General features: G+C 38.2%; 8 protein-coding genes across 8 annotated transcripts in view; 3 read left to right on the forward strand and 5 right to left on the reverse strand.

Moving 5' to 3' along the window:
* Positions 1–5,753: 5,753 nt before the first annotated feature.
* Positions 5,754–6,297, forward strand: LOC135781076 (histone H4). The gene has a single exon (XM_065291391.1). It carries the CDS (start codon positions 5,754–5,756, stop codon positions 6,063–6,065), a length of 312 nt encoding a protein of 103 aa, XP_065147463.1. The 3' UTR covers positions 6,066–6,297.
* Positions 6,298–6,985: 688 nt separating this feature from the next.
* Positions 6,986–7,360, forward strand: LOC135781072 (histone H2B-like). Its single transcript, XM_065291387.1, has one exon. It carries the CDS (start codon positions 6,986–6,988, stop codon positions 7,358–7,360), a length of 375 nt encoding a protein of 124 aa, XP_065147459.1.
* A 4,517-nt stretch (positions 7,361–11,877) lies between these two features.
* Positions 11,878–12,252, reverse strand: LOC135781057 (histone H2B-like). The gene has a single exon (XM_065291372.1). It carries the CDS (start codon positions 12,250–12,252, stop codon positions 11,878–11,880), a length of 375 nt encoding a protein of 124 aa, XP_065147444.1.
* Positions 12,253–13,138: 886 nt separating this feature from the next.
* Positions 13,139–13,450, reverse strand: LOC135780814 (histone H4). The gene has a single exon (XM_065291093.1). The coding sequence runs from the start codon at positions 13,448–13,450 to the stop codon at positions 13,139–13,141; it is 312 nt and encodes a 103-aa protein (XP_065147165.1).
* Positions 13,451–14,176: 726 nt separating this feature from the next.
* Positions 14,177–14,640, reverse strand: LOC135787893 (histone H3). The gene has a single exon (XM_065297816.2). The coding sequence runs from the start codon at positions 14,626–14,628 to the stop codon at positions 14,218–14,220; it is 411 nt and encodes a 136-aa protein (XP_065153888.1). The 5' UTR covers positions 14,629–14,640; the 3' UTR covers positions 14,177–14,217.
* Positions 14,641–15,544: 904 nt separating this feature from the next.
* Positions 15,545–15,931, reverse strand: LOC135781045 (histone H2A-like). The gene has a single exon (XM_065291359.1). It carries the CDS (start codon positions 15,929–15,931, stop codon positions 15,545–15,547), a length of 387 nt encoding a protein of 128 aa, XP_065147431.1.
* Positions 15,932–16,612: 681 nt separating this feature from the next.
* LOC135787889 (histone H1-like) lies at positions 16,613–17,424 on the reverse strand. Its single transcript, XM_065297813.2, has one exon. It carries the CDS (start codon positions 17,289–17,291, stop codon positions 16,674–16,676), a length of 618 nt encoding a protein of 205 aa, XP_065153885.2. The 5' UTR covers positions 17,292–17,424; the 3' UTR covers positions 16,613–16,673.
* Positions 17,425–27,239: 9,815 nt separating this feature from the next.
* The window catches only part of LOC135781016 (uncharacterized), an 87,700-nt gene continuing 87,191 nt past the window's right edge, over positions 27,240–27,748 (forward strand). Inside the window, exon 1 of the mRNA XM_065291327.2 lies at positions 27,240–27,622. Coding sequence (XP_065147399.1) covers positions 27,240–27,622 — 383 coding nt within the window. The remainder of the gene's footprint in view (positions 27,623–27,748) is intronic.

Genomic DNA, 27,748 nt, shown 5'->3' on the forward strand with positions numbered 1-27,748 from the left:
CCAGGTGCTGGTGTAAAATCCTGTGGTCATTTCCGCTGTTCAGTAGTGGACTGGCACACTCAGCTGATGGATGATGCATGGAGAAAAAGATATTGTCTTTAAGCAACCTAGCACCTAGTTTGTTTGGGTGGATACCATCTGTGTTAAAAAGTTGCCTTTGACTCCAGAAGATATTGAAATTGTCAATGTAATTCAGTCCTCTCATGGTGCAGGTTTTTTGCAGCCATGAATTTAAGCTTAGTAGACGAGAAAACATATTTGTTCCTCGGGCTGGAAGAGGTCCACTGATGAAAAATTGAACTTTCAGTTTTGTAAGTGTTTCAAAAAGTTCATTGAAATCCCCCTTAAGGAGCTCAGACTGCTCTTTCCGAATATCATTCTTTCCCACATGTATGACAATCCGACTGACAGACTTATGTTTCATCAGAATGTTGCAAAGTTCCTTGTTAACATCAGAAACCGTTGCCCGAGGAAAACAGTATGTACGGGTAGCCTTGCTTTCAAAGTTTCTGATAATATTGTCACCCACTATCAGCGTGTTTGGCTCGGCTGCTGTCTGAGCGGAGCGCCGCTGCCTATATGATGTTGAGCGTCTGTTAGCTCTGTAAGCTACTGGCTGACGTGATCTGTGTCCATTAACATTTGGGGATTCTTCACCCAAACTCATTAGTGCTTCAAATCTATTTGCAAGCCGTACAGGGGGTGGTAGAATACCAATATTGGCTACTCGAGTTGTACCCATATCTGGGGTAGATGATGCTAATGCAGCAATTTGTGACACTCGTGACAGTCTAATGTCTTGAGCACTTTTGGGTCTCGCACCCTGTTTATGCCATCGGTTTGTGTCCTCAATTTCTTTAGGTTTCTCTGAGCTCACTATGACCTGTTTAAAAGCATTAGGTTCACAGGACTCACCAGCTTTATGTTGAGAAGGACCACGATGAAGCTCCGCTGTATGTTCTGGCAGGGTCGGCAGCGCCACAAGTAACTTTGTTTCGAGAACTGCAATCTTTTGTAAAAGTCTGTGGCAATTTGAGCAGCAGGTGGATTTAGATCCAGAAGAAGGCATTCTTTCTTCTTTTCTTCTGTTTGAGTGTGGGCAGCTGTGTTGTCCTGTTTTAGGATTGTCAGCTGCCGGCAATAGCAGACTGGTAGACCGCTTTGACAAATTCCCCAAGATGTTGAATGTTCCAAATATCAATATAGTTCCAGGAATTTGTAGTTTTAGTGTGAGTGCCCAATTGTTTAGTTTGAGCACTGTGCTGAACTGCTGGTAGTTGAATCAAAAGATAAAAGCGAAAAAGCAAAAGCGCAAAGCACAGAGCGCAAGTAAAAGCGTCCGAACAGTAGCGAAGCAGGAAGGGAGTATTCTAGATACTATCTATCTGTCTGTCTGTCTGTCTGTCTGTCTGTCTGTCTGTCTGTCTGTCTGTCTGTCTATCTATCTATCTATATCTGTCTAGATCAGTGGTCTCAAACTCCCGGCCCGCGGGCCATTTGCGGCCCGCCCTCCCCCTCTCTGCGGCCCGCCCTCCCCCTCTCTGCGGCCCGCGTCACCTTTCAACAATATAACGTAATCTGGCCCGCAGAAAGATTTTTATTTAAATTTGGTTTTTTTATTTAAAAGTTTAAGGGTTCGGTCACATGTCGCGTCTAACAACGCGAGTTAAAACCAGTCAAGGCGTTTCTTAAACTATGTTTACTTTTCAAAGTGCTTGCTTGGAAGTGGAGGTTGCGCAGCGTGGGGTCGCGTCACCCGTTTCTACTCGGACACGAGCGCGCGCTCCGTGAGGGCAAGGGTAACGGAATGCGTGATCGGATTTTAATTCCTCTCGCGTCAATCATATCATTGTCACAATGCGATCAGTTCATCTGATCGCGACTTTGTAGTGTTTGTCCAGAGAAGATTTGTTACTTCCGGGTGGATAGTCTGTGTTACTCAGAGAAGAGCTGCTGTGGGGTTATTACCGTAGTTCACATCAAGTCACAGCTTTTAATGGAGACACCGCAGTGGGAGATGTACTGCAAAAGTTTAATATTAAACTACGTATGAGAAAATGACCCATCAAAGTGCCCAGGTTAGGAAAAGAGGAAAGATGAGGAGAAATTACAGAGGATAAAAGTATATAATGAAATATATATATATATATATATATATATATATATATATATATATATATATATATATATATATATATATATATATGAAGTATAATACATTATTATCTAGCTTGCTTATACATAGAGCAGTATTATTTATTTTTACTGTACAACTAGCTTATGTAACATTGACTACCCATCCAAATGTTTTAGGATCACTTTCACTTATTAATATTTTTCTAAATATAATAGCAAATTCATTAAAACGGTGAAATAACAAAAATGGAACATAATGAAATCAATACTATGACTGAAAACAGTCCAAAATAAATAAAAACAGAAACACTTACTGTTGGTAAATTTTTTTTATAATAGTTTATAAATGTATAGGAATTAATTTTCCTAGTTTTAATAGGCCTTAGTTAATAATTCAAAGCCTAATAAGGTTAAGAAAATATTTACTTACTTTTATAAAATAATGTTTATTAAAAGATAAAAACCACTGTTTATATATTTTCAAGTATTATTATACATTAAAAAATATTTTAAAGAAATAATGTACTTTTTTGAACGTTAAAATAGCTCTGCGGCCCTCTGATGAAATGTCAGTCTCAGGAATGGCCCCAAGCCAGTTTGAGTTTGAGACCCCTGGTCTAGATACTATATCTATCTGTCTATCTGTCTATCTGTCTATCTATCTATCTATCTATCTATCTATCTATCTATCTATCTATCTATCTATCTATCTATCTATCTATCTATCTATTTATCTATCTATCTGTCTATCTGTCTATCTATCTATCTGTCTATCTATCTATCTATCTATCTATCTATCTATCTATCTATCTATCTATCTATCTATCTATCTATCTATCTATCTATCTATCTATCTATCTATCTATCTATCTGTCTATCTATCTATCTAGATACTATCTATCAGTCTGTCTGTCTGTCTGTCTGTCTGTCTGTCTGTCCGTCTTTCTGTCTGTCTGTCTGTCTGTCTGTCTGTCCATCTGTCTGTCTATTCCAGTGTCCAAACCAGTCGGAGACAGTGATGTGAGGACATCAAGAGAAAATAAAGTAAGATTAATAATATTATGTTTGTTATTTATCTTTATGCAATTTGATTTGTATTTTTGAATGTTTCTAATTTGGTAAATGTTGTTAATTGTGTCATTTTTTTTAAGAAAATAAAAAGTAAAGCGCTCTCAATGCGAATCAAAAAACTGCTCGACTGGTAATTATTAAATATAAGTCATGCTTTAATTTGACAGAATCTGTTTTGTAACAAAGTATTTTTTATTTGTATTTGTAGAAGGCAGTCTGTCGGCTACACAACTCGGAGGCGAATTGTAGGCACCGTCACCAGGAGCAGAGGTATGAATGAAAGATAAAGATAATAAGAAGGTCACCTCATTTTTAGTGGAAGTACTAACTACAAGCTTGGAATTGAAGGCCTTGATAAAAATTACTTTGGTAAGTCATTTTCATTGTTATTTCTCTTTTGGTTATTTCTGTATAGTTATGTTGTGTCTGTTTTTGCTATTAACAAACCCAATCACTTGTTTCTAGTGGCCTGCAAGACATTACCAGAGCTAGCCAGTCACCAGAGGAAGAAGAGGGTGAGAAAGATTAGAATTAGTTTATGTTTGATTTATTTCTGCATTAGTATAAACCTGATGTACATGTTTTTATTTTCAGCTCTTGGATTAAAACCCAGTGTACTGGCTGTGGACAAAGTGTGTTTCTGAAGGGGAATCTATCTATCTATCTATCTATCTATCTATCTATCTATCTATCTATCTATCTATCTATCTATCTATCTATCTATCTATCTATCTATCTATCTATATCTGTCTAGATACTATCTATCTATCGACCGTCCGTCTGTCTGTCCATCTGTCTGTTTGTCTTTCTGTCTGTCCGTCTCTTAGTATTTCTGTCTGTCGGTCTGTTTGTCTTTCTGTCTGTCCATCTGTCCGTCTTTCTGTCTGTCCGTCTGTCTGATAGAAATCACAGCTAACATGATGTCAGATGAAGAAGACAATGCTGTTGATGAAGTGTCTGGTGGATTGTGAGACCTTCATTGTTGTTTGAGCTATGCAGCGTTGAATTGCTGTCTATGCTATTGCTTACCTAAAATCCAGAGGCAGTAAAATAAACACATTTAATTCCAAATCTGATCCCAAGAACATAATCTCTTGCTTTTAACTTTTTGTGTGTTTATTTTCCCTAGGCTTTAACTCTTACATTTTATCAACATGTTTCTCCCAAATGTCCATGTACATGTTACATAGTCTTTATAATATTAGCCTTTATGACACATATATTGTTATAATATATCTATAAAATAAACTGTAATTTTATTAAATAGTACAAATGACAAGGTATTGTAATTTGCAAATATCATGAAATATTGTTGTTATGAAATGATGTTGTGGCAACATATAAAAGACTTTCACAATCCTAGCTTGGTCGTCAGATTATGTTGCAGTTGCATAACAGTCAAATATTTTGCTTAGTTGGAATCTTAGGGCTGCATTTCAAGATTGTCAGCCGACATTGGCTTAACTTAGCACCCTCTTCTATATGTTCCATTATTAATACGCTTGCTTGTAAAGTTTATTCAGAGCCGCTGTATTTTTTTATTTAATGTTTTTAATTTCCATGTTTTTTGTTAAATCAGTGAGGCCGAATGAAACAGTTCAGCATATTACGGTGTTTCAATAGTCAATGGCTAATGTTAATTGTTTTCAAAAATAATAAAAATAATAAATGTTCAACATCTTGAGTCTGGAAGTGGGTTGTCTAAGTCTTATTTCAAAATGAAGTTTATATTGTTTATTTATATTATCATTTATATTATTATGTGCTTTGTATTGTGTAGCTTCTGAATCTCAAACGTTTTCATCGTGCGGTCCCCCTTGTGTATGCCGCATTCCTTTGCGGCCCCCCCAAAGAAAATGTAAAACAAAAAACTGCTCTAAAACTTAACTTTTAATTAAACAAAATTAATCCTTTTTTTTAATTAATCCTGTTGGTTAGTAGCCTTATTTTTTTTTTAGGTTTAATTCCACAGAATTCATAATAAAAAGTCATAAAACTGGGGCCCCCCGGAACCTTCTTGCGGGCCCCAGTTTGAGAACCACTGCTCTACACAATTAAATGATAGTTTGTTGTGAAGTTTACACTTTAGTAGTCTTGTAGTAGTAGTTTACACTTCAGTACAGGAAATCATGGCTGCACTACAGTGTTTTCAACTGCGAGTAAGAGAAAGCCATCAGGTTTATGATGTAGCTGTCATGGACACTGTTTTGAGTTTTACGCATGTTAGCTATTTTCCTTTTTAATATAATTTTTATTGGCCCTGAAATGCAGCAGCAGTCGCCAGCAATTCTTTGTCCTTTTGTCCCCACCAATAACTTGCCAGTGTTGTTTTCTTCTTCATTGCTTTATTAATCAATGTTCAGTCAATCACATTGAAGTCACATTGTTCAGGACCTAATATGTGCAATTTGCCGGTTGTCCAGCAGGTGACCTCGTAACTCTCCTTACCATGCAACTAGTGTGTTTCCACTAGGTCCTGTAGGCAAGTGTAAATTCCTCTTTCACTGCCTCCACTTCGTTCATCTTGATTTCGAAACATTGTAGTCATGTCTGGAAGAGGAAAAGGCGGTAAAGGTCTTGGCAAAGGAGGTGCCAAGCGTCATCGCAAGGTTCTGCGTGATAACATCCAGGGAATCACCAAACCCGCCATTCGTCGTCTCGCTCGTCGTGGTGGAGTCAAGCGTATCTCCGGTCTGATCTATGAGGAGACTCGCGGTGTGCTGAAGGTGTTTTTGGAGAACGTTATTCGTGACGCCGTCACCTACACTGAACACGCCAAGAGAAAGACCGTCACCGCCATGGATGTCGTCTATGCTCTGAAGCGTCAGGGTCGCACTCTGTACGGTTTCGGAGGTTAAGTGATTAAATCACGCAAACCCAAACGGCTCTTTTAAGAGCCACCCACATTATCACATGAAGAGTCGATACTTGCTCGGGGTTTTTGTTTTGGTTTAAATGGTCTTTTATAAATATACCGTGTTTAAAAGTTAGCAACATGTATGGAGTATTTGAATTTTTCATCTTACACAGACATGTTATGGCGCTGCGTTGTTTTGGCCGTCCTTTTAATATGAAGGTACTTCTCCAAAATACAAAAGTGTTTTGGATTCATAACAAAGTTCGCTTTACTAACGCCCTAAACACGGAAGATTTTCCCAAAAACTGTGCGCTCAAGTTAGGGACCCCTAATAATGTTCGCAGTGATTATGTAATTTGATCATAACGATTGATTATGCCTAGCCTGTCCCAGTTGTGCTTAGTCTTTGTTTACAGTCACGGATAAAAACAATTTATGTAATAAACACTCTTGTGTTGAGAATCTTCGAATGTGTTCGCAATTTATTAGTGTTGTGTCCCCAGCATTAGTAATGTTATACTGCCTTTATAAGAGATCTCGCTTGTAATAGTTAAACATTTTCTTGCAAAATGAAGATAAAGAGCAGAAGGCTGCCGACTTTTATAAAAACTATTTAAAGAAACGATTATATTTCACAGAAATTGTATTTTAAAAATGAGCGGGAAAGTACATTCGCGCTAGAATGCGTGGGTGTATTAAATTCAAACATTCGGCTATGGGTGGGGCTACCGTTTAAGCGTCTTTGATTGGCTCGCTTACGTGTTTGCTGCTCCAATGAAATCCATTCGTGCTATTTGTCTAATGAAGACACCCAATCAGTACCGTGAGCCTGATCTCCATGAAAATTAGCATGAACAGAGAATAAATATTTCTTCACCAGCGCAGATTGTTACACACTCGGTTGTTCTGTCTTGAGAAATCATGCCTGAGCCAGCGAAGTCCGCACCGAAGAAGGGATCCAAGAAGGCCGTTACTAAAACCGCTGTAAAGGGCGGCAAGAAGCGCAAGAGGTCCAGGAAGGAGAGCTATGCTATCTACGTCTACAAGGTCCTGAAGCAGGTCCATCCTGACACCGGGATTTCCTCTAAGGCCATGGGGATCATGAACTCTTTCGTCAATGATATTTTTGAGCGTATCGCCGGTGAGTCCTCTCGTCTCGCTCACTACAACAAGCGCTCCACCATCACATCGAGAGAGATCCAGACCGCCGTGCGTCTGCTGCTGCCCGGTGAACTCGCCAAACACGCCGTGTCTGAGGGGACAAAGGCCGTCACCAAGTACACCAGCTCCAAATAAATCTCTTGAAACTTTCAACACCCCAAAGGCTCTTTTAAGAGCCACCCACTTTATCGCTTAAAGAGTTTATATGCTTAGAAAAACACATGCCATATCAATTTTCTTTAAAAATGTGTAAATTCTTCTCCTTCATAGATGTTTTGATGCATATACTTTTTAGATGGTGTTGTACTTGAACTATTCGTACACCCCTTACAAACAGAGCAATGAAAACTGAATTTTTGTCTGATTAGACAACATCAAGCTGCACCTTTTAATCAGTTAATCAATTTACCATAGTTATTGTTACACAATACTGTAGTCATTATTATATGCCATATTACCATATCATTATTATAACTCTTATACCAGATCACTTCTGTAATATAATAAAACCCAGTGACAAGATGCTGTTGATATTCAGCAGGGCTGTGCAGAGATCTTCGGAGGGGCGATGCTTAAAGTGTAAAAGCACATTCCTCACTGAAGTCTATTCTAATCCTGTTCTGAATTTATTATTTTTGATTATTTAAATAATAATAAAAACTGCAATTATGAGGATAAATCAGAGAATTATAAAATCAGTATGAGTCTGTCTACCAGTGACGTGAACATTTTTATAGCACTCCACATTTTTTATTATATTTATATATCATATATTTTCATGATAGTAATTTGAAGTATAAATAGTTTATAGTCAAAAAACAAAGACCAGACCCCTCAAAGCATGTGAATCTTTTATTTCCCCCAAAAAAGAAGTGCGTGAACATGTATGGATCATTGTTTATATTTATATGCTGTGTGTAGACGTTTAGTTGCTGTGCTAATGTTACTTGCATCTAATGTTCTCGAGAGGTTACACACAGCAATATAAACAAAAGCTGTGCATACTCTCTTTACATCCGGATCGTCCCGGAAGAGATTGTCCGGTGAAAGGTCAATAGGTCAACATGTGACTCGTTTTATTTACAGCATATTTTTATTTAAATTAATTTTACCTATAGATAGATTGGACAGGCCTACACAAAAGGTCATTTAATTACAAAAAATGCCTTGACAAAATGGGCACTTTGATCATCTAGGGGTAAAAGGGCAGGTGCTCGGGCACCCCCTGCATGTGCATGGTATTCAGATATAGACTACATCATACAAACACTGAAGGCAAAACTAGTAGTCGTAACTTTAAATTGTGCTAATTTTTCAGCTCCCCTAGAGTTAAACATTATTTTTACCATTTTGGAATCCTTTCAGCTGATCTCTGGGTCTGGTGGTACCACTTTTAGCATAGTTTAGCATAATCCATTGATTGTGATTTTCTAGGCAGATAAGGCTATGAACTATAGTCTCATTATGGCGTAACAATCAAGGACTTTGCTGATGATATTACGCAGCACCTGAAAATAGACCCCTGCTATTGAAAGTCCAAGGGGACTATTTTCAGGTGCTGCTGCATATTATCATCAATGGATTATGCGTAAAAATCAATGTATTGTGCTAAGCTATGTTAAAAGTGGTACCACCAGACCCACAGATCGGCTGAATGGATTCCAAAACGATAAAAATCAAATATTTAACTCTAGGGGAGCTGGAAAATGAGCATATTTTCAAAAAGTGGAGTGTCCCTTTAGTGTAAAATATCTAATGTGACATGTTTGAGAGAAAAAAATAAAAGAAACTAACTGTAGAAGAGTACACACCTTAAAACTAACATGTTTTGATTTTAACAGCCTGTTTACACCTTAGCACATCTTGCCAAAATGTTCCAGATGGGATTTGTTGTCTTTAACTCAATTCCTGATGGTAATCATTAAGATGATAACGAGAAATCATGTTAAGTTATATAAATGTTGCGTTTGATGAGATTGTTTTATTTCATTATGTAAGCTTTCATGTAATGTTTACAACTAAATTGTTAGTCATAGATGTTACTGTTTTAGCCCAATTCAATTGTGTGTTAACACGGCACAAGTGTTCAGATCAACAAATTTACCATAAACAAGCGAGTGGCCCGACAGACACTAAATACACTAAACCATACTTCCGCATTTGTCCACGACACTATTGTTATGTGCTTTCTACATCAGTAAAGGTGGTAACAAAGGGTAATGTCATTGAAACTGTTTAGAATGGCAATGTTCTCATAATTTACAAATAGTTAAAACATTAGAGATAATCAGCTGAACAAAATATATAACACTGGCCTAGTGGTTTTTGGATATTTTACTGCAAACATCTTACATATTGTACCTTAAACAATAAAAGCAGTCTATAGACTTCACACAATATTAAAATCCAAAGAAAAGTAGGATTTTAACAAGGTTTTAAAAGCAGTTGAGGATATGGAGCGATTCTAATGTGACGGCAAGCTGTTCCATAATTTAGGGCCTGCATTGCAAAAGCTTTGTCCCATCTGTTTATTAGCGGTGATCTGAGAATCAGAGGAAGATTTTGATCTCTAGATCTATAGCCTACAAGTGTAGAAGTTCAGACAGATAAAGAGGTGTTAGATATTTAAGGATTTATAGACCAAAAGCAGAATTTTGAAGTTGATACGGAAATGAACAGGAAGCCAAGAATGAACATAAGATGGGGGTGTGTAAGAGAGAAGCTCGCGCCTACCACAGTATTGATCTGTTTATCCATTTTTAGGTTACTATCAAGAAACCAGAGAGACCACGGAGACTGTGACTTTGTACTGTACATAGACTTGAAGCCAGAATTAAATGTTTCATAAATACAATTATCAAGATAGGTCTGAATAGGTCTCTATCATCTTAGACATAAAAGGTCAAGAGCCCAACGGCGCAGGGAATCTTGGATGACCAGTTTCCTGACTATTTTCTTCAACCGTTATACTTCTTTGTTGGTAAACAACCCTTCCAACATAAACATCATAGTTTTGTCCATGAACTGTTTAATATCAGAAAAAAAAATTCAACTTGCACCCCTCTCTTGACGTCCCGGCCTGCTCTCCTTCATCAGCAGTGCCCCCATCTGCCGCATTGTTATTTCTTGGACATGCACAAATTAAATGACCCATTCTTCACAATTGAAACATTTCATTTTTTTTATAATTTTTATAAAATTAAAAATATTTTTATAAATTACATAATCAAATTCAACCACTTTCAAGTGCATCGATAACTCCAGTTCATCCTCTTCTTTCAAAATCATATAAACAAATCATCTAAATGAAATGACGTGTAAGAATTACAGACGGACTCTAAACAGATTCCTCTCCAACTTAAAACAAGCTCATCATAAAAGCCTCGATTATTATAGAAGTAATCTCAGTCCAAGCAATACAACCTTAAGTGATATTTTATTAATTATAGTATTGGAGCAAAAGTGAGACTTCATGTCAAAGGGGGGGTCTATGATAATTAAAGACCTCTGTTTACACATCATCCAGTCATTGGGTGAACACTGGAGCCTAATCAGATCAATCTGCGTAGGACCTACGCATGACTATAAATCGCCTTTAAGAGTGGCCATTTACATTATTATTCTTGGTTTACATCTCAAAGGGTAGGGCATTAGAATTAGGAGTGGGGAAACATTTTTGAGAGATTTCACAGTTCAGAATAACAACGATACAAAGCACAAGAAAATCAGTGTGGGTAAGCAGAGGTCCATGCACAGGAATGAACTCAACATTTCACAGATCTATAACTTTGAAAATATTTAAGATGACAAGAAGTTAAGATGTGCCAAGATGATGATGTTAATAGGCCGGTAAAATCAAAACGTGTTAGTTTTAAGGTGTGTAGACTTCTGCAGTTAGGTCGTTTGATTTTTTTATCTCTCTTGCATATTTTACATTAAATGTGTAAAAGTTCTGAAATCATTTATCATTGTTTTATTATTTTACCGTAAAAACCTGCCTTCATTACAAATGAAGAAGTCCCAGATTCTGTGTGTATTGCTTTAATAAATTCTTCACCATGCAAATAAGATAAATGAATATATGTTTTTGTTTCACAGCATCACAAATGAATGCCAACAATGTCTTTGACAATACAAATATCCTCTGACAAATAAAAGGCTCTGGTAAAGCTCATGCCAGAAAGATATCTCACTATTACTCATACAAATAGTTTACACTTAGTATAACATTTTGAGGTTGTAAACAATGTTGCAGTTTAAGGTTAAAACAACCAGCTTTCCATTCAGCATTTGTACAAGTGGCCTGGTAAAACTTTCATTATATGGCAAAGAATAATTACTATAGTATTGTGTAGCATTATCTATGGTAAATTAATTAACTAGTAGACAGCAGCACGAGTGTTTCATGCTTAAATGTGCATGTTTGTTGTAGACCGGACAAAATTGAAACTTCGTAATTGCTCTGTTTGCAAAGTGCATTAACATTGCAAACACAATTGCACAACTCAAACTAAAGTCCATATATCAAAACTTAAGCCTTCTCATTTAAGATATTTTAACACCACTAGAGGTTTTATAAACATGGAAACTCTTCAGATGAAAAAGTGGGTGGCTCTTAAAAGAGCCTTTGAGTGTTGAAAGTTTCAACAGATTTATTTGGAGCTGGTGTACTTGGTGACGGCCTTTGTTCCCTCAGACACGGCGTGTTTGGCGAGTTCACCGGGCAGCAGGAGACGCACGGCGGTCTGGATCTCTCTCGATGTGATGGTGGAGCGCTTGTTGTAGTGAGCGAGACGAGAGGACTCACCGGCGATACGCTCGAAAATATCATTGACGAAAGAGTTCATGATCCCCATGGCCTTAGAGGAAATCCCGGTGTCAGGATGAACCTGCTTCAGAACCTTGTAGACGTAGATAGCATAGCTCTCCTTCCTGGACCTCTTGCGCTTCTTGCCGCCCTTTCCGGCAGCTTTAGTAACGGCCTTCTTAGATCCCTTCTTAGGGGCGGGCTTTGCTGGCTCAGGCATGATCACTATGTCAAATTAACACAATGAATGAAGATTTGAGTGTGTGAAGAAGCATATATACACTGGCCATGCAAATTTTTTTGAGACTGTAGCCGTACCATCTGATTGCGGTATGTGATTGGACAAAGAACACGAATGGATGTCATTGGAGTAGCTGTAAACCAAGTAAGCCAATCAGTGTCTTCGAAGCTTAAGTCCCACCTACCGCCTCATGTTTGAATCGCCATATGCGTTTGAGGGTTGTTTTACTTTCCCGCTCAATTTTGTACACAATGCTATTGCTTATTATACTATAAAGTTTTTGGTTACAATTCACTTGAAGGCGTGTTCATAAGACTGACATGACACTTACTATGAGCATGAAGGAGATTTTATGCACAATTCTATTCCAAGATTTATTTACTCAAAGAAAACAAAAATTAATCCACCACTTTTAGTCGAAAAAACATGTAATGAAGTTTGTATGCTAATCTTGTCCTGTCCTTCATTTTACATTTGTGTAATAAACTGATAGCATGTACAGCTTATGTGACAAAGTTAGACTATGATATTTAGCGTCTGTAAGCAAGATCTATAAAGTATGTATGTATGTAGCATTACTACGAAGAAAACTTTAGAACTGGATTGTTATTTCAGTTGTAAAATTCTGTAACCGGCTTTACGTGTCATAATGCTTGGCTTACACATTATTTCTAATGTCCGAAATTAACTAAAGTATCACGACCAAAACGGTCCAAATAGATACACAATACCAAGAAAGACCGTGATGAGAAAGCTTAATCTTAAAGAACAAACTTGATTTATACTAAAACGGACACGTTAACTCTTTATTTGAGAAAATGGGTGGCTCTTAAAAGAGCCGTTTGGGTTTGCGTGATTTAATCACTTAACCTCCGAAACCGTACAGAGTGCGACCCTGACGCTTCAGAGCATAGACGACATCCATGGCGGTGACGGTCTTTCTCTTGGCGTGCTCAGTGTAGGTGACGGCGTCACGAATAACGTTCTCCAAAAACACCTTCAACACACCGCGAGTCTCCTCATAGATCAGACCGGAGATACGCTTGACTCCACCACGACGAGCGAGACGACGGATGGCGGGTTTGGTGATTCCCTGGATGTTATCACGCAGAACCTTGCGATGACGCTTAGCGCCTCCTTTACCGAGTCCTTTCCCGCCTTTGCCTCTACCAGACATGACTTCAGTTTCTCGTATTAAAACTGCACAACGGAGTGCTGTGATACAAGACTTTACAGTTGCTTACAGGACCTGATGGAAACACTCAAATGAAGGCGGAGCCAGCAACGTACTTTTAGTTCGACCCACCTTCTCAATCATTTATTGCCACACAAGACATCACATTTGATTTTTTTTTACGTTTACCAAATTATGATTTTCGCACCTACACAACACAACATGCAGCCATGCTTGTTTACAGTAAATGTGTTTTACAGATGCAGCAATGTTAACCCAAATGTAAAGAACTTAATTTTTTGGTGGTTTATCCGATATTTAATAGTCACTTACGTATGGTAGTGTTTACAGATGCAATTGTCTAGAAACTAATATTTAACCATTTTATACTCAAGCGAAAACCGTGAATCCTTAACTTTTACATTTTGAGTTCGTAAACCCGGAGCACGAGAACAATTTCTTATTTGTCTTATTTTCTTGCTGTGCTTAGACGTCACTAACCCTCAAGTTAGTGGTTACATAGTCAGTAGATTGTAGTGCTTACATTACTAAAAATGAATTACAGTTTAAACCAAGGGGAACTCAACTTTGAATTTACAAACTAATACTTCCGTTCAGTTACTTTTAACAACAGTTTTAAAGTTAATGAACTTCTCTTAAAAATATCCATAAGAGTTTAACTTTTAAAAACACCTAAAGAAATTCTCTCGTTCGGTGGAATTGTGGTGGCTCTTAAAAGAGCCTTTGTGTTGATGCGGATGACGTTGAATTTAAGCGCGTTCACCACGAATGCGGCGGGCCAGCTGGATGTCTTTGGGCATGATGGTGACCCTCTTGGCGTGGATAGCGCACAGGTTGGTGTCCTCAAACAGACCGACCAAATAAGCTTCGCTGGACTCCTGCAGGGCCATGACGGCAGAGCTCTGGAAGCGCAGATCAGTCTTGAAGTCCTGGGCGATTTCTCTCACCAGACGCTGGAAAGGCAGCTTACGGATCAGCAGCTCAGTAGACTTCTGGTAGCGGCGGATTTCTCTCAGCGCTACGGTACCGGGCCTGTAACGATGAGGCTTCTTCACACCGCCGGTAGCTGGGGCGCTCTTACGGGCAGCTTTAGTAGCGAGCTGCTTCCTGGGCGCTTTGCCTCCGGTGGATTTACGAGCGGTCTGCTTTGTTCTTGCCATGACTGAAGTCAAATCTCTTCTTCGTAGAAAAGTGAATATAGAACTACGCTCAGAAAGCTGCTTTTATAGACTAGAAGACCACGAGCTCAGAGGGCGGAGACAGTAAACTGGCGTGTGATTGGCTAATGTGTGACGTCTACTGGCCATTGGCTCTTTTTAAACGAGCAGAAGCGGTTTGTTCCCGCTCGATATCCTTTATTTAGCTTAACGCCACATTTAAGTTTAAAGTCATGTGTAATTACTAATTTGGAGTGTTCTGATAAAAAAAAAAATGTGTTACATAAAAAGTAAAAGACATCACCAGTATGAAAGCGCCCCTGACACACAAATCACAATCGCGATGTGATCTCAGACATTCTTTAACAGCATATAATGTTCAGTGTGTATTTTTGAGCCTTCAGTGATTTTAGTCCAGGGGTTTTCGAACTATGGTGCCAAGAATCACCAAATATGGTTAAGGTTTATGTGAGGAACCCGCTTTTATGTAAAAAGAAACACAAGGAATCTAATCTATAAAAACACTGTTTGAATTTAAATAGCACTTAACGCTGGACGTATAAACCTGAAGAGACATTTTCAATTCAATTCTATTGCAGAAATTCGGTTTCACGGCAGCTTTACAGAGAATATAACATTACATCACGAAGATAAAGAGCAAAGTAGAAAACACTAGAAATTAATAATTTTTGAAAGTAGGCTTGTACTAAAAAACAGGACATCCCCTGACCAGTTTGAAAACTACGGCTTAAACCAGTTTCAGCATAATATTAATATTTCTTAAACCATTTTTGTGTTACATATTGTATGAAACACTTATAAATGATCTATACAAACAACCTCACAAAAGTTCGCTCTCTTTAAGGTCAAGTGGGTGGCTCTTAAAAGAGCCTTTTTTTTATTTGTGGAGAAACCGCATTTACTTTGCCTTGGCGGGCTTCTCGGTCTTCTTTGGCAGCAAGACAGCCTGAATGTTGGGCAACACACCGCCCTGAGCGATGGTCACGCGACCCAAGAGTTTGTTCAACTCCTCGTCGTTACGCACTGCCAGCTGTAAATGGCGGGGAATGATGCGAGTCTTCTTGTTGTCACGAGCGGCGTTTCCGGCCAACTCCAGGATCTCAGCAGTAAGATACTCGAGCACAGCGGCGAGATAAACTGGAGCTCCGGCACCAACGCGCTCTGCGTAGTTACCCTTGCGAAGAAGTCTGTGAACACGGCCGACGGGAAACTGAAGCCCGGCTCTGGATGAGCGAGTCTTAGCCTTTGCTCTGGCCTTTCCACCTGTTTTGCCTCTGCCGCTCATTTTCGCTTTATTCTTGTAACTTCAAAAATATGTGACTCAAGGACGTTGTTTCCAGTATTTAACAGCTGCTTTATTTGCCTATTGGTTGAAGTCTGTGAAAAGTTCAAACCAATCACTGAACTTCCCTCCAAACGCGAAAGCCCGCCCCCTTCTATCTTTCTGCCTGCCTTTGTTTTACATTTGCCGCTTAAATTCACATTTATACATTTGGCAGATGCTTTAATCCATCTTACAGTTCATTATAATGCATACATTTATATGTGTTTATCTGTATGTGTTACATGAGGACAGATGTTTAAACTGGCAGAAACTGAAATAAAGAAACTGAACAAAAGTTAACAAGCCAAGGTGGAACGTAGTGAAGTATTTTTACTTTTCTAGTGAACAAAATACAAGCATCTGTACTGTATCAGTGTTTATATGCTGCAATAACTTTTACTTACAGCTTTACTCTATTGGACGTCATAAATACGAAGTTTCTTTAACTTTAATACTCAAGTTCATTAAAATTCTAATGCTTTCTTAGGGCAAAGACGCTGCAAAATCTGTGTGGCACTTCAGTAAAAAATATCAGAGACTTCTTAGTAGAAGCACTATTTTATTTAGTATTGATTGTTTTAATAAATCAAATTAAGAAAATTAACTGCAAAAACCATTGCACAAATTGAAACATTGCTCTTTAAAGGACTGGTGGGTGGCTCTTAAAAGAGCCTTTGAGTGTAAAAAAAATAAAGTATTGACTTTATTTCTTCTTGGGCGCTGCCTTTTTAGGCTTGGCTGCTTTAGGCTTTGCTGTCTTGGGTTTAGCAACCTTTGCTTTCTTGGGGCTCTTCGCTGCTTTCTTAGGAGCCGCTGGCTTCTTTGCTTTCTTGGGGCTCTTTGTTGCCTTTTTAGCGGCGGTGGCGGCTGGTTTCTTCACTTTCTTGGGAGATTTCTTAGCGGCGGTCTTCTTTGTCGCTGCAGTCTTGGGCTTCTTGGCAGCGACGGGTTTCTTGGCTGCGGGCTTCTTTGCTTTAGGAGCGGCTTTCTTCGCTGGTTTTGCCTTGGTCTCTGTCTGCTTTTTGTTCAGTTTGAAAGACCCGGAAGCGCCGGTCCCTTTGGTCTGGACCAGGGTGCCTTTAGTGACCAGGTTCTTGATGGCGATCTTGACGCGGGCGTTTTTCTTCTCCACGTCGTAACCACCGGCGGCGAGCGCTTTCTTCAGGGCGGCGAGAGAGACGCCGTTCCTCTCCTTGGAAGCCGAGACGGCTTTAACGATGAGATCACCCACGCTTGGTCCGGTTTTCTTTGCTTTTGCAGCGGATTTCTTTTTAGGCGCTTTGGCCGGCGCTGCGGCAACAGCTGGGGCGGTTTCTGCCATTTCTTTACGCGTATGTAGGATCACACAGTAAACAAAATATCAGTAATGATGAGTAGCAGAGCTCGCGGCGCTTTTACACAGCACATGAGAACCATATAGACTCAACCGGTACAGCTCAGTGTCTATGCGCCTCCACGAGCCGCTGGCGTGTGTTTTCTCCTCTAACATTTACAATAAAACTGGAGTATTAAAACACATTGGCGCGATGAGAACAATGTAAACACCGAGCAGAGGCTCACAGCTATATATTGAAACTTAAACACGTGTGAACAAAAGGTTATTTTGGCATCTTCATATAAAATTCAAGATAATCATCAGCCGCTGGATGAAGCTGCTTATGGTTTTCATGAGTTTTTCTCGTTTAATGTTTATTGACAGGTCGAGCGCGTCTTCTGTGTTTTCAACAGACACTTTGTTAAATCGCTTGAATTAAATGAACATCACTGAAGGACTTGTGAAATGTTATATAAAGTAGTTGTTTTGATCATCTTGAAGCACACGCGCCATCCAGGGGCTTCCTGTTACTTTGTCTATGATAAGTTGATATAATTTTCTTTGTGTATGTGTTTGTCAATCAAATTGTCCCAAGATCTTTCCATTCAGCAAATGAGTGAATCCCATGTAGGTTTGTCATTGCCCCAATATGCTGCAGGATTTCATGCATCAGAATCAATGAAAAGCTTGAAGTGATTCAGGCAGTGGCGTGTAGGCCATGGGATCAAATCTCTGTCTGCTGGGACATAGCGGAGTGTCTCAGTGTTTGTGGGAGACGTAAATATATACAGCAGGGTCTTATTGCACATCATAAGTGTTATTGCATAATACAAAGTAATGTACTGCATAAACATTTAACCCAATATTACAAGTTGTACAGTGGAATTCAAGTGTTAAACTGTATATAGATGTGTTATACAGTAAGGTACGGCGGGAATATTCACACAATGTGCAGAATGTTAGGGTGGAGGAGAAATAATCTAACCATTTGGGGGCGGTTGGTCAGGAAGATCCATTGGCAGAAAGATGAGGAGAGACCTTAGTATAGCCGATTGGCTAGTAGTCTGTCAGGGATGACTGCATTGAACGCAGATCTGTGGTCAGTACAGAGCATCCTCACATGAACCTCATTCACACAGCAAATACCCATAAAAGTGTCTAAAGCTAAGATTATTAAGCAGCATAAAAAATAGCACTTCACGCGCTCCTTTATAGTCTTATCATAAACAAAAATGCACGCAAGTGGTTTCTGGAGAGAGAAATAACGGATAATAAGCAAACTTCAGATGCTGCAGAAAAAACCTACCAAGTGCAGGACTTTAACCCTTGTATTGTGTTCGATTTTCGTGACGATTTTGATGGAGCGTGTCACATTGACCCGCATTGGATTCAATGCAATTCCTTAAATATCAAATTATGAAAAACAAGAAGGAATTTGGTATGAACAGGACCATTTTAGTATCAGTATTTCTCACACATTACAAACACTTAAAATTAAAAAGTATGATTTAAAAAAATGCATTTAACCACAATTTTTAACAAAAACTTTTTTAATTTTTCAACATGTTTTTTTTTACATACCTATGTTTAAAACATCCTACATAAACAATTTAATATTGCTGTGAAATTAAATTAAGCTTTTATTTTTCTAAATATGCTCATCTTTTTTTCTTGAGGCTCATTGTACGAATTCAAGAAATCCCTGTTTATATGATGTGCACACATCAAGCATGTGCTTTCTGACTTCTTGCATTTTACACAAATGGTGCTTATTTTGTGGGGCACAGCTGGCATCACCTGTGTTCACCTCTGGATTTTTTGTGGGTCTGAATTCATCTGCTTTACATAGTATTTCATATACATTTAAACAGAAATGATAGTTCACATTTACTTTTCTGTGTCTGAGGAAGTTTTTGTAGTACTGAAAATAGTAAGAAACAGCTCACTTTTCCCTTTCCAGAGTAGTAAAACACCAACATAAACGCAATAAATGTTTTTAATTTGTGTCTATACAGTTGCCTTGGAACAAACAAATATGGGTCAAATTGACCCGCAAACATCAAAATTGTAAAAAAATGCATTATTTAAAAAAAAACACTTCTAAACACATCAGTGTATCCTAACTTTGCATGCATGTTCATGACCCTAAATGAGAAAAAAGTGACAAAATGTCTGGAAGAAAACGGTAACTTAAGTAGTATTTCATATACATTGTGAATAGAAATGATAGCTCACTTTTACCAACTGTGTCTGTAAAAGTCTTTTTCAGTACTATAAAAGTGAGAAGAAGCATTTTTACCCCCATTTCAGGATAGTAAAACACCAATATAGCAACAAACACTAAAAATATATATTTCATTTAGGTCTATACAGTTGCTTTTGAACAAAACAAAACCTCAAAATCGTTACAAAATTATTTTGGTACTTCAAAACATATCAGCATGTCCAAACTTTGCATGCATGTTCATGGCGGTAAATGAGAAAAAGTCACAAAATTTCAAGAAAAAAAATCACAGGTTAACTGGTTTATCCGACAGCTTAAAAATCAAAAAGGGTCAAATTGACCCAGAACATAAGGGTTAAATACGTGAGGTGTCTTTACAGGATCTTTACGGTGTGAACGCACAAACAGATTCTGAAAAATCATTGACAGTGTGAATGAACCCAAAATCAATCAATCCCGGACAAATCCTGGATGCATTTTCCATGTTGGGGGTGGGTGTGACGGTCTCTGACGATTTTACCTCGAATCAAACAAAGAGCAGTTGAGTTCTTCTGCTAGGGAGACTTTGGCATCAAAGGTCTTGTGAGTGTTGCTTTTGTAGTTTATGAGGTGCTGAATTCCCTTGCCAGAGTCGTTGTGGGTCATTGTTTATTAAGTGGTCCTCCATCTCTCTTTTGTACTCTGCTTTTGCATCTCTGATGGTCTGCACAGATTTGCTCTGACTGCACTGTAAAGGTCTTTGTCTCTGGCAGCATTGGGGGCCTTTAAAGGCTCGTCCAGACTACATGACTTTTAAGTGTGGGCCCCAACTATTCCCCAGCTGTTCACACTACATGACTGTAGAAGTTGTGTTGAAGTTGTTGAGCTGTTCACACCACATGACACAATGTGATTGACCCACAACAGGAGGTCACACAGTACACAGGTTAAGCACAACGATTTTATATTGTTTCCAAACCATGGTTAAGGTAATAAGAGAAATTAAACTAACCGTCAAATCCCATTTGATTAGAACTCTCTCTTAGCAAGATTTTTGTAGTCCATGTCGCGTTTGTCATAAAGTTCTTTGTTTTTATAACAATATATATTTATATTTTTTAAGCAATGTATTTATATAAAACAATAAGACATCAGCTCCTCATCTAGCCTCGATGCATCTTCTTGGTCTGTGTTTACCCCTTTAACATGATTTGCTCTGCAAGACCATTTTGTGCTTAAGCGCCACCAAGTCACCCCCCGAATTTACATTTCGATTTAATTTATGCTTTTCACAGTATTACAAACTTTATAAGCTGCAATCTTTACTCCCTCTGTTTCTTCCACACTTTTTTTTGAAAAGCGAAATTGACAGTCGAAGTACAGTTTCACACTGTGTTCATTTTTCTTTAACACTTTTCCTGCTGTGTTTCTGAACCTTATCTTATGTTTGCAGATAATGCATTGTACTGAAAGCAGGTGTGGGCCCCACAACAATGGCAGCGCTTTTAATAAACACAGATTCCTACTTTGTACTTCGTGATCAACAAACAAACAAAAACAAATGAATACTTTGATGGCATTGATAAACCTGTGGTGGTTTTCTGTGACGGGAAATAAATGTTAGCCATCAAAATTTAATAATTTACGCGTGAGGCACTTGGGAGACGGAAAAATGTTGGCTGATTGTTCTCACACGACAGCATCAAGCTTCAGTCATGCACATTGACCTCAGAGGATCTTATGAAAAACTTTCCATTATTTTACACAAAGTCAATAAAAATTGATCAGGACCAAACAAGGGTACATTTTTGTAGGTTGTTTTAATTATATTACTGTTAATACATTGTATCTATATTTGTACTACTCTCATACTTTAACTACACTGCACATGTGTGAATATTTATACATATATGCCACTCAACAGCGATTTTTTTGTGTATAATAATCTTAAACCATTTGTTTATGATGCATTTTTGCTCTGCTATTAAAAGGCTACTGCTAAAACACTGCATATTTAATTTATATTACTGTAAACATACTACTTTCTTTACTGTATACTACTGTCTCCATTGCATGTCTATACAATATAATACCAACCTTCCTCTGCAGTTTCTTCAATAAAAACTTCCTCTCTCCTTTAGTGCATTTTATCTTTGTGATTGGCTGTAGCACTCTATGTGGTAACCAGTGTTAGCTGGTTTGACTAACTGGTTTGTAGGTTCCTGTCTTTGTAACTTGTATGCCTGAAGTGCCTCTTCTGCTATAATGATTTCTCTGCATTCAAGGTCTTTCCACAGAAACACAGATTTAATGAATTTCTCCCAACTTGTGTCTGTGAAGGGAATGGTGGGTCCACTACCCTCAAATACATGCATGCAGCACTTCATGTTTTGACATTTGATGTTGTTCACAAATGAGAAGTTCAAGTCTCATTCAAAGCTTAGGGAGTTGAAGTGTTGCCTAACATAAAGGCAGCTCCAGGAAACGCATTCGGACAGCCTTCATATGCAACGTAATGGAATTCTGTTTGAAATATAAACAGAGAGCAGCTTTGTGATAACTAATCGAATATTTAAAAAATACAATACTAATTTCTTGCTGGAAAAGTTAAAATATACATTTATTTAACCTAAAACTGTGCTCCAGCCGCTATCTTGGCTGCTGATTTATTTTCTGGAAACTCGACCATGCTTAACCAATCACATTCCCACTGCACACCACGCTGGCTTCAAAAATCTAATTGATAAAAGTATCTCAGGAGACAGGAAGTAAAGCAGCATTTTAGCAGCATTTTAGAGCTTTCCCAGGGGTGAATTTGATCAGTAAATCAAACTAATTATATTTTTCCTAACAGCCCAGATGATTGGCTCATGCTATTTAAGTTATCTTTAATTAAAACAAAGCGTAAAGATAACAGCAATTATTAACAACAAACAATCTGCATGTGTATAAATACAATTAAGACAGCTTGTTTAAGTGTCATGATACAGTATATGTAGTGAAACCACAGTAGCCACAAATGTCTTTAACTAGCCAAGATGTTTGTAGTAAAACCATATTAAATACAATTTGTAATGCACTGTCTGCCACATATATTTGAATTCATGAAATGGTGCTTTATTGGGATGAGCGTGTACATAAAACAACAAAATAACACAATGACAAACACTTAAGTGGAATTAAACAAGGTGCTGGGTGATGGATAAAGCACTGAATATAATAGATTATTTACATTATAAAATTTACTTTGAAATATGAACATTTCAAGTATATAAATTTACATTTTACACAAAGACACATGAAAGTTTGAATAAACGCAGTGTACAGAACAGACCTGCTTTTTGTTTCTGAAGGTGTTTAACTGATCAAACATCAGGGGCCTATACCATGAAGCTGGTTTAGTTGGTTAGCCAGCTTTGTTTAGGATTAGTTTGTGCAAATCCTGGGTTTTGGGTACCATGAAAATAGCTTTTACCAACAAGGCCTGCACATTGGCTTGGTTTTGTCAATCTGAAACTAATCCTCTAAAGGCTCGTACAGACTACATGACTTTAAAACGTTGGTCCGAACTGTGCGGTTCACACTACATGACTTGCTCTCTGTGAAATCAGGAGTGTTCACGTTGTTGATCAGTTCACACCACACGACATAACGTGACTGCCCCACAACAGGAGGTAACGCACTACACGAGTTGAGAACAACTCTATCACCCGGCGATTCTATCTTGTCCACAAACCACGTTTTGTCACGAAAAATCACGCGATAAAACAAACCGGAAATGACGCGAAACAACACGCGCACCAGTAAACCCACAGAAGAAGAATCAAGACGACGCGCAAAACTTTTGTTTGTATATATAGACTTCAGACAGAAATTAGTGCTGCAAACCGTTTGCGCGATGCAAAGCCGCAAAAGAAAAAAATGAAGAGATGTGTATGTGGAGAGGTGGATCAACACCACACGCGGACAGCAGGGATTTAAGAGTTGGAGGTGAGTACAGCTTGTTTATATAGGAAATATAGCTGCATGCTTATGTTTGGCTATGATCACATTTAAAATATCAACGTGTTGTCTACTGTGTTTAAAAGCTGTGTTTCTTGATTTAATTATCGTTCAAATAGAATAGGACAGGCTTCGCAAAGCATGACTTGGAGAGCGTTTGTCTTTGACCCTGCGATTCTATGCAACAGGTTTGTGTGATTTCATTTCAAACGAATATGAACTGAATGTTGTCATTACGTTTTTTCTGTCTGGGTATGTTTTTGAACTTTTTGGTGTCATGCAGAGGACACGTTCAAGTCCCTCAGGTTCAAGTCCAGGATGGGGGACCAGCACCATCCCACAAATAGTTTTGGATACCTGTTCTGTACCAGGTTATAAAGGACGATTTCTTGAAGGTAGGGTTATTACAAAATATCTATCTATCTATCTATCTATCTATCTATCTATCTATCTATCTATCTATCTATCTATCTATCTATCTATCTATCTATCTATCTATCTATCTATCTATCTATCTATCTATCTACTTCATTTAAAAAAAGAACACCCATAACATTGTGGACATCAGCCGTTGACTGTCTTTGATAAAAGTATTTTAGTAAAAACTATTATTAGAAACAGGGGTATAGTTCCGAAAAGCACAAGTAATTTTAATTTTTATGTCTATACATACCTGTATACATTAATTTCATAATTTTATCTGAGCTTACACTATTTGTATATTAAAGTATTTTGTGTATAAACATGAATTATGTTAACACAGCAATAAATATAAAATTACTTCCAAACCTTATACTGTAATATTTGTTATTCTACATGTGGTTTAGTCCCTAGTTTATCTTTACACTTATTTATATGGATTAAGTAAGAAGGGGTCTCATTTATAAAGCATGCGTATACACAAAACAGTTCTGGAAACATGCGTACACCAGTTACCACACAAAGGTTGTGATCTTTAAAAAAAAAAACTTAATGGGAGAATAGGCTTGCATGGTGGGATCAGAAGATAATTAATGTACGCACACTTGCAGAAAGGGAACATTGCTTTGTCTGTATTTTTTGGCGTATGCCATTTTTGGCTTTTGTGCATACGTAGACTTTTAGTAAGGATCCTACACAGAGTTTTATAAATGAGACCCAAGGTGTTTGACTCACAAAAGCATGGCTATCCAATTTTGTTCTACATATAACTATGCAAATAAATCCATTGTAAACTGTAGTCTTGAATATATAAGAATTTAATCACTGACATTTGGTGTGTCCTATTGTTTTAGACACCATCAACAGAAGGAGAGTGGCATACAATAGCCATGGACTGCGAAAGGAAGTGGCAGTTTCCACATTGCTTTGGGGTACTTGCTACCACTCCAGCTGTAGCAGACTGCTGACCAAAACATGGTTGATGGGCAATGGAAGAATCGTGGGACGGGTGCTTTTCAACTGATGAACACCACCTCACATCGCAATTGTATGGCAACAGCAAAAGTGCAACGTACTCTGATGCGGGACTACTTTGTCTCACCAGCGGGTAGTGTTTATTGGAAAGTTCAACACATTTTAAAAGGAACTGATGTAGAGTTATCCCTGCAAACAGCAGATTAAAGCCAGTTATTGTCAGTTTAGGACATTAGTTTTCTTGTGTGTTCTAAAGTCCTGTATTTGTAGAGAACACAAATGTGGTTCACTTTTTCATTGTTTTAAGTATTCTGTTTATTGTTGTGTTATTATTCAATTAATTTTAATTTCATACAAATCAAAAGGTGCAGGAATGTAACAAATAAAGGCAATCTGCATGTTGCAATTAAGTGCCTTATACTAACTTTATTTCTTGATCCACACTCATTATTCACAGAACATTAACAATGTTTCTATACTACGGCGCTAAACATCAACATATCTGATCATGCTAAACATTTATGGCGATTGTGATGATAAGCTCTGGGCATTTTTACTCAATGTGGATTAATCTAACAGCCAATCACACAAAATTATAATATGATATTTATATATCACCCAGCCCTTAAAGGGGCTCTACATAGGGATTTTTGTAATGTTTAATTGTGTTAATGTGGTGCACTGCACGTGTTCTAACAATGTATATTCTGTCTGTCCACATAATATACATTCAAATGTACTACATTGTTTTCAAGTTGCACAAACAACAATGCAAGGCTATAAAGCACTATTCATATTGGCGTTTTTTGTAAAATATGACAATGTGTTTTATACTTTTTTGCATTAAATGTATTACTTTCGATAGACCATTTATTTCATGAAACAGCACTGGGAAATTCAATCTAAACCCTTCAACAAGTTTAATCACCTTATTGATAAATGTAATGCATAGTAAAGTCAATCGTTTGTAAACAAAAACACATCGGGACCGGACCGCACATGTCATGCATGATATATGCATAGGGTAGGTTGTTCAGGTGACAACATTGATCCGCTTCTGTCAGTCTCCTGGGCGTTGTATAGCATCACCATTATGCTTCTTTTGAGATGTGATAAGAGAACTGGGTCTTCAATATCCCTCAATTCCAAAGCCATGGTTCCCAAATGAAGTTAATGTATCCCTAGTTGTTTGTGAGTCCACTTGTGCAACAGTAAAGTCTAAAATCAAAAAATAAATGCAATGTTTTCAGTTAATATTTACCTCCACACTTTATTTTATTTGTCTATTCAAACTAAAAATGATAATTTATTCCTTTGTTTACAAGCTCTTTCGACTGGTACAAAAGGCAGATTGTAATGTAACTGAATATCCTCTAATACACAATATATAACAATAAACAGAATTACAGTAAAAAGAATTATACACTTTATAATGTTTTACAGACATATCCCAAAAATAGGATTACGCTAGCTTCTATAATATGCATGTATATGGAAATATGACCAATTTACATTTTACCCTATAACATTTAGATAATGTAATAATAACATTTGCTCACCTGGCTGTTTTACAGCGTTTGCTATTTCTCTCCACCGTTTCTTTTTCTCAGCGCAGTTGTGGTAAATATATGTGAAACGTCATACAGACATTTATGACTGAGTTCAATGTTTTCTTGGTGACATGCTGCTCATCTTTCCGTGTGACGTCAACCCCTCGTCGGATTGGCTGTAGCTCGTGACATCATAGGAGATTGAGTCGCGCGACAGCTCCAGATATCTAACAAGCTAGATATTTTTCTGGTGTCGGCGACGCGTCTGCGAGGCGTCTGCGAGCGTCTTTGATGCGTTGTTGGCTCTTTCATACCAACAGATTGGCGAACGTCGATCGCCCGCTAATCCCCCGCGATTTGCACCAGATCACACCCCGACCTGTCGGCGAGCGAACGACTTGCAAATCGGGCTTAAATCTGGCTTAAAATCATGTAGTGTGAACTTAGCTTAACCCTGAGTTTGTTTAACCATTTTCATGGTACGGGCCCCAGCTGATGTGTGTCTGTCTAACATCTGCATCTGATCTGCTTCTGAAGGGCTGTGAAACTGTGGCATGAGCTTTGAGATTTTGTCGTTTATTTGTCATTATTAATATATCTGTAATACAAACAACATCAGAGAGAGAAGGAAAAGGAAGGGTGGGCGTTTTCTTTTGGAGGGAAGTTCAGTGATTGGTTTAAACTTTCTACACAATCTAACCAATCGGCGAGTGGCAAGCATTCTTAAATACTGAAAACAGCAGAGCATCGAGTTACATGAATTTTTGTATTTCTACAAGAAAGCACCAAATCCTTCAACTGAAAATGAGCGGCAGAGGCAAAACCGGAGGTAAAACCAGAGCGAAGGCCAAGACTCGTTCATCCAGAGCCGGACTTCAGTTTCCCGTCGGCCGCGTTCACAGACTTCTTCGCAAGGGTAACTATGCACAACGCGTCGGTGCTGGAGCTCCAGTTTATCTCGCCGCTGTGCTCGAGTATCTTACTGCTGAGATCCTGGAGTTGGCTGGAAACGCCGCTCGTGACAACAAGAAGACTCGCATCATTCCTCGCCATTTACAGCTGGCAGTGCGTAACGACGAGGAGTTGAACAAACTCTTGGGTCGCGTAACCATCGCTCAGGGCGGTGTGTTGCCCAACATCCAGGCTGTGTTGCTGCCAAAAAAGACCGAAAAGCCCGCTAAAGCAAAGTAAACTACTCGGTCCTTCAAAACTAAACAAAAGGCTCTTTTAAGAGCCACCCACTTGAGCTATAAAAGAGTGAAATTTGTTTTAGTTCTTTTATGCTGGTCTGAATTTAACCCTTGTGTGGTGTT

Source organism: Paramisgurnus dabryanus, chromosome 23, assembly GCF_030506205.2.
Source record: "Paramisgurnus dabryanus chromosome 23, PD_genome_1.1, whole genome shotgun sequence".
Classification (NCBI taxonomy): domain Eukaryota; kingdom Metazoa; phylum Chordata; class Actinopteri; order Cypriniformes; family Cobitidae; genus Paramisgurnus; species Paramisgurnus dabryanus.

What these genes read in the sequence shown, in the direction of transcription:
- LOC135781057 (XM_065291372.1), bottom strand. Translation starts at nt 12,252, where the DNA reads ATGCCTGAGCCAGCAAAGCCCGCCCCTAAGAAGGGATCTAAGAAGGCC.
- LOC135787893 (XM_065297816.2), bottom strand. Translation starts at nt 14,628, where the DNA reads ATGGCAAGAACAAAGCAGACCGCTCGTAAATCCACCGGAGGCAAAGCG.
- LOC135781045 (XM_065291359.1), bottom strand. Translation starts at nt 15,931, where the DNA reads ATGAGCGGCAGAGGCAAAACAGGTGGAAAGGCCAGAGCAAAGGCTAAG.
- LOC135781076 (XM_065291391.1), top strand. Translation starts at nt 5,754, where the DNA reads ATGTCTGGAAGAGGAAAAGGCGGTAAAGGTCTTGGCAAAGGAGGTGCC.
- LOC135781072 (XM_065291387.1), top strand. Translation starts at nt 6,986, where the DNA reads ATGCCTGAGCCAGCGAAGTCCGCACCGAAGAAGGGATCCAAGAAGGCC.
- LOC135787889 (XM_065297813.2), bottom strand. Translation starts at nt 17,291, where the DNA reads ATGGCAGAAACCGCCCCAGCTGTTGCCGCAGCGCCGGCCAAAGCGCCT.
- LOC135780814 (XM_065291093.1), bottom strand. Translation starts at nt 13,450, where the DNA reads ATGTCTGGTAGAGGCAAAGGCGGGAAAGGACTCGGTAAAGGAGGCGCT.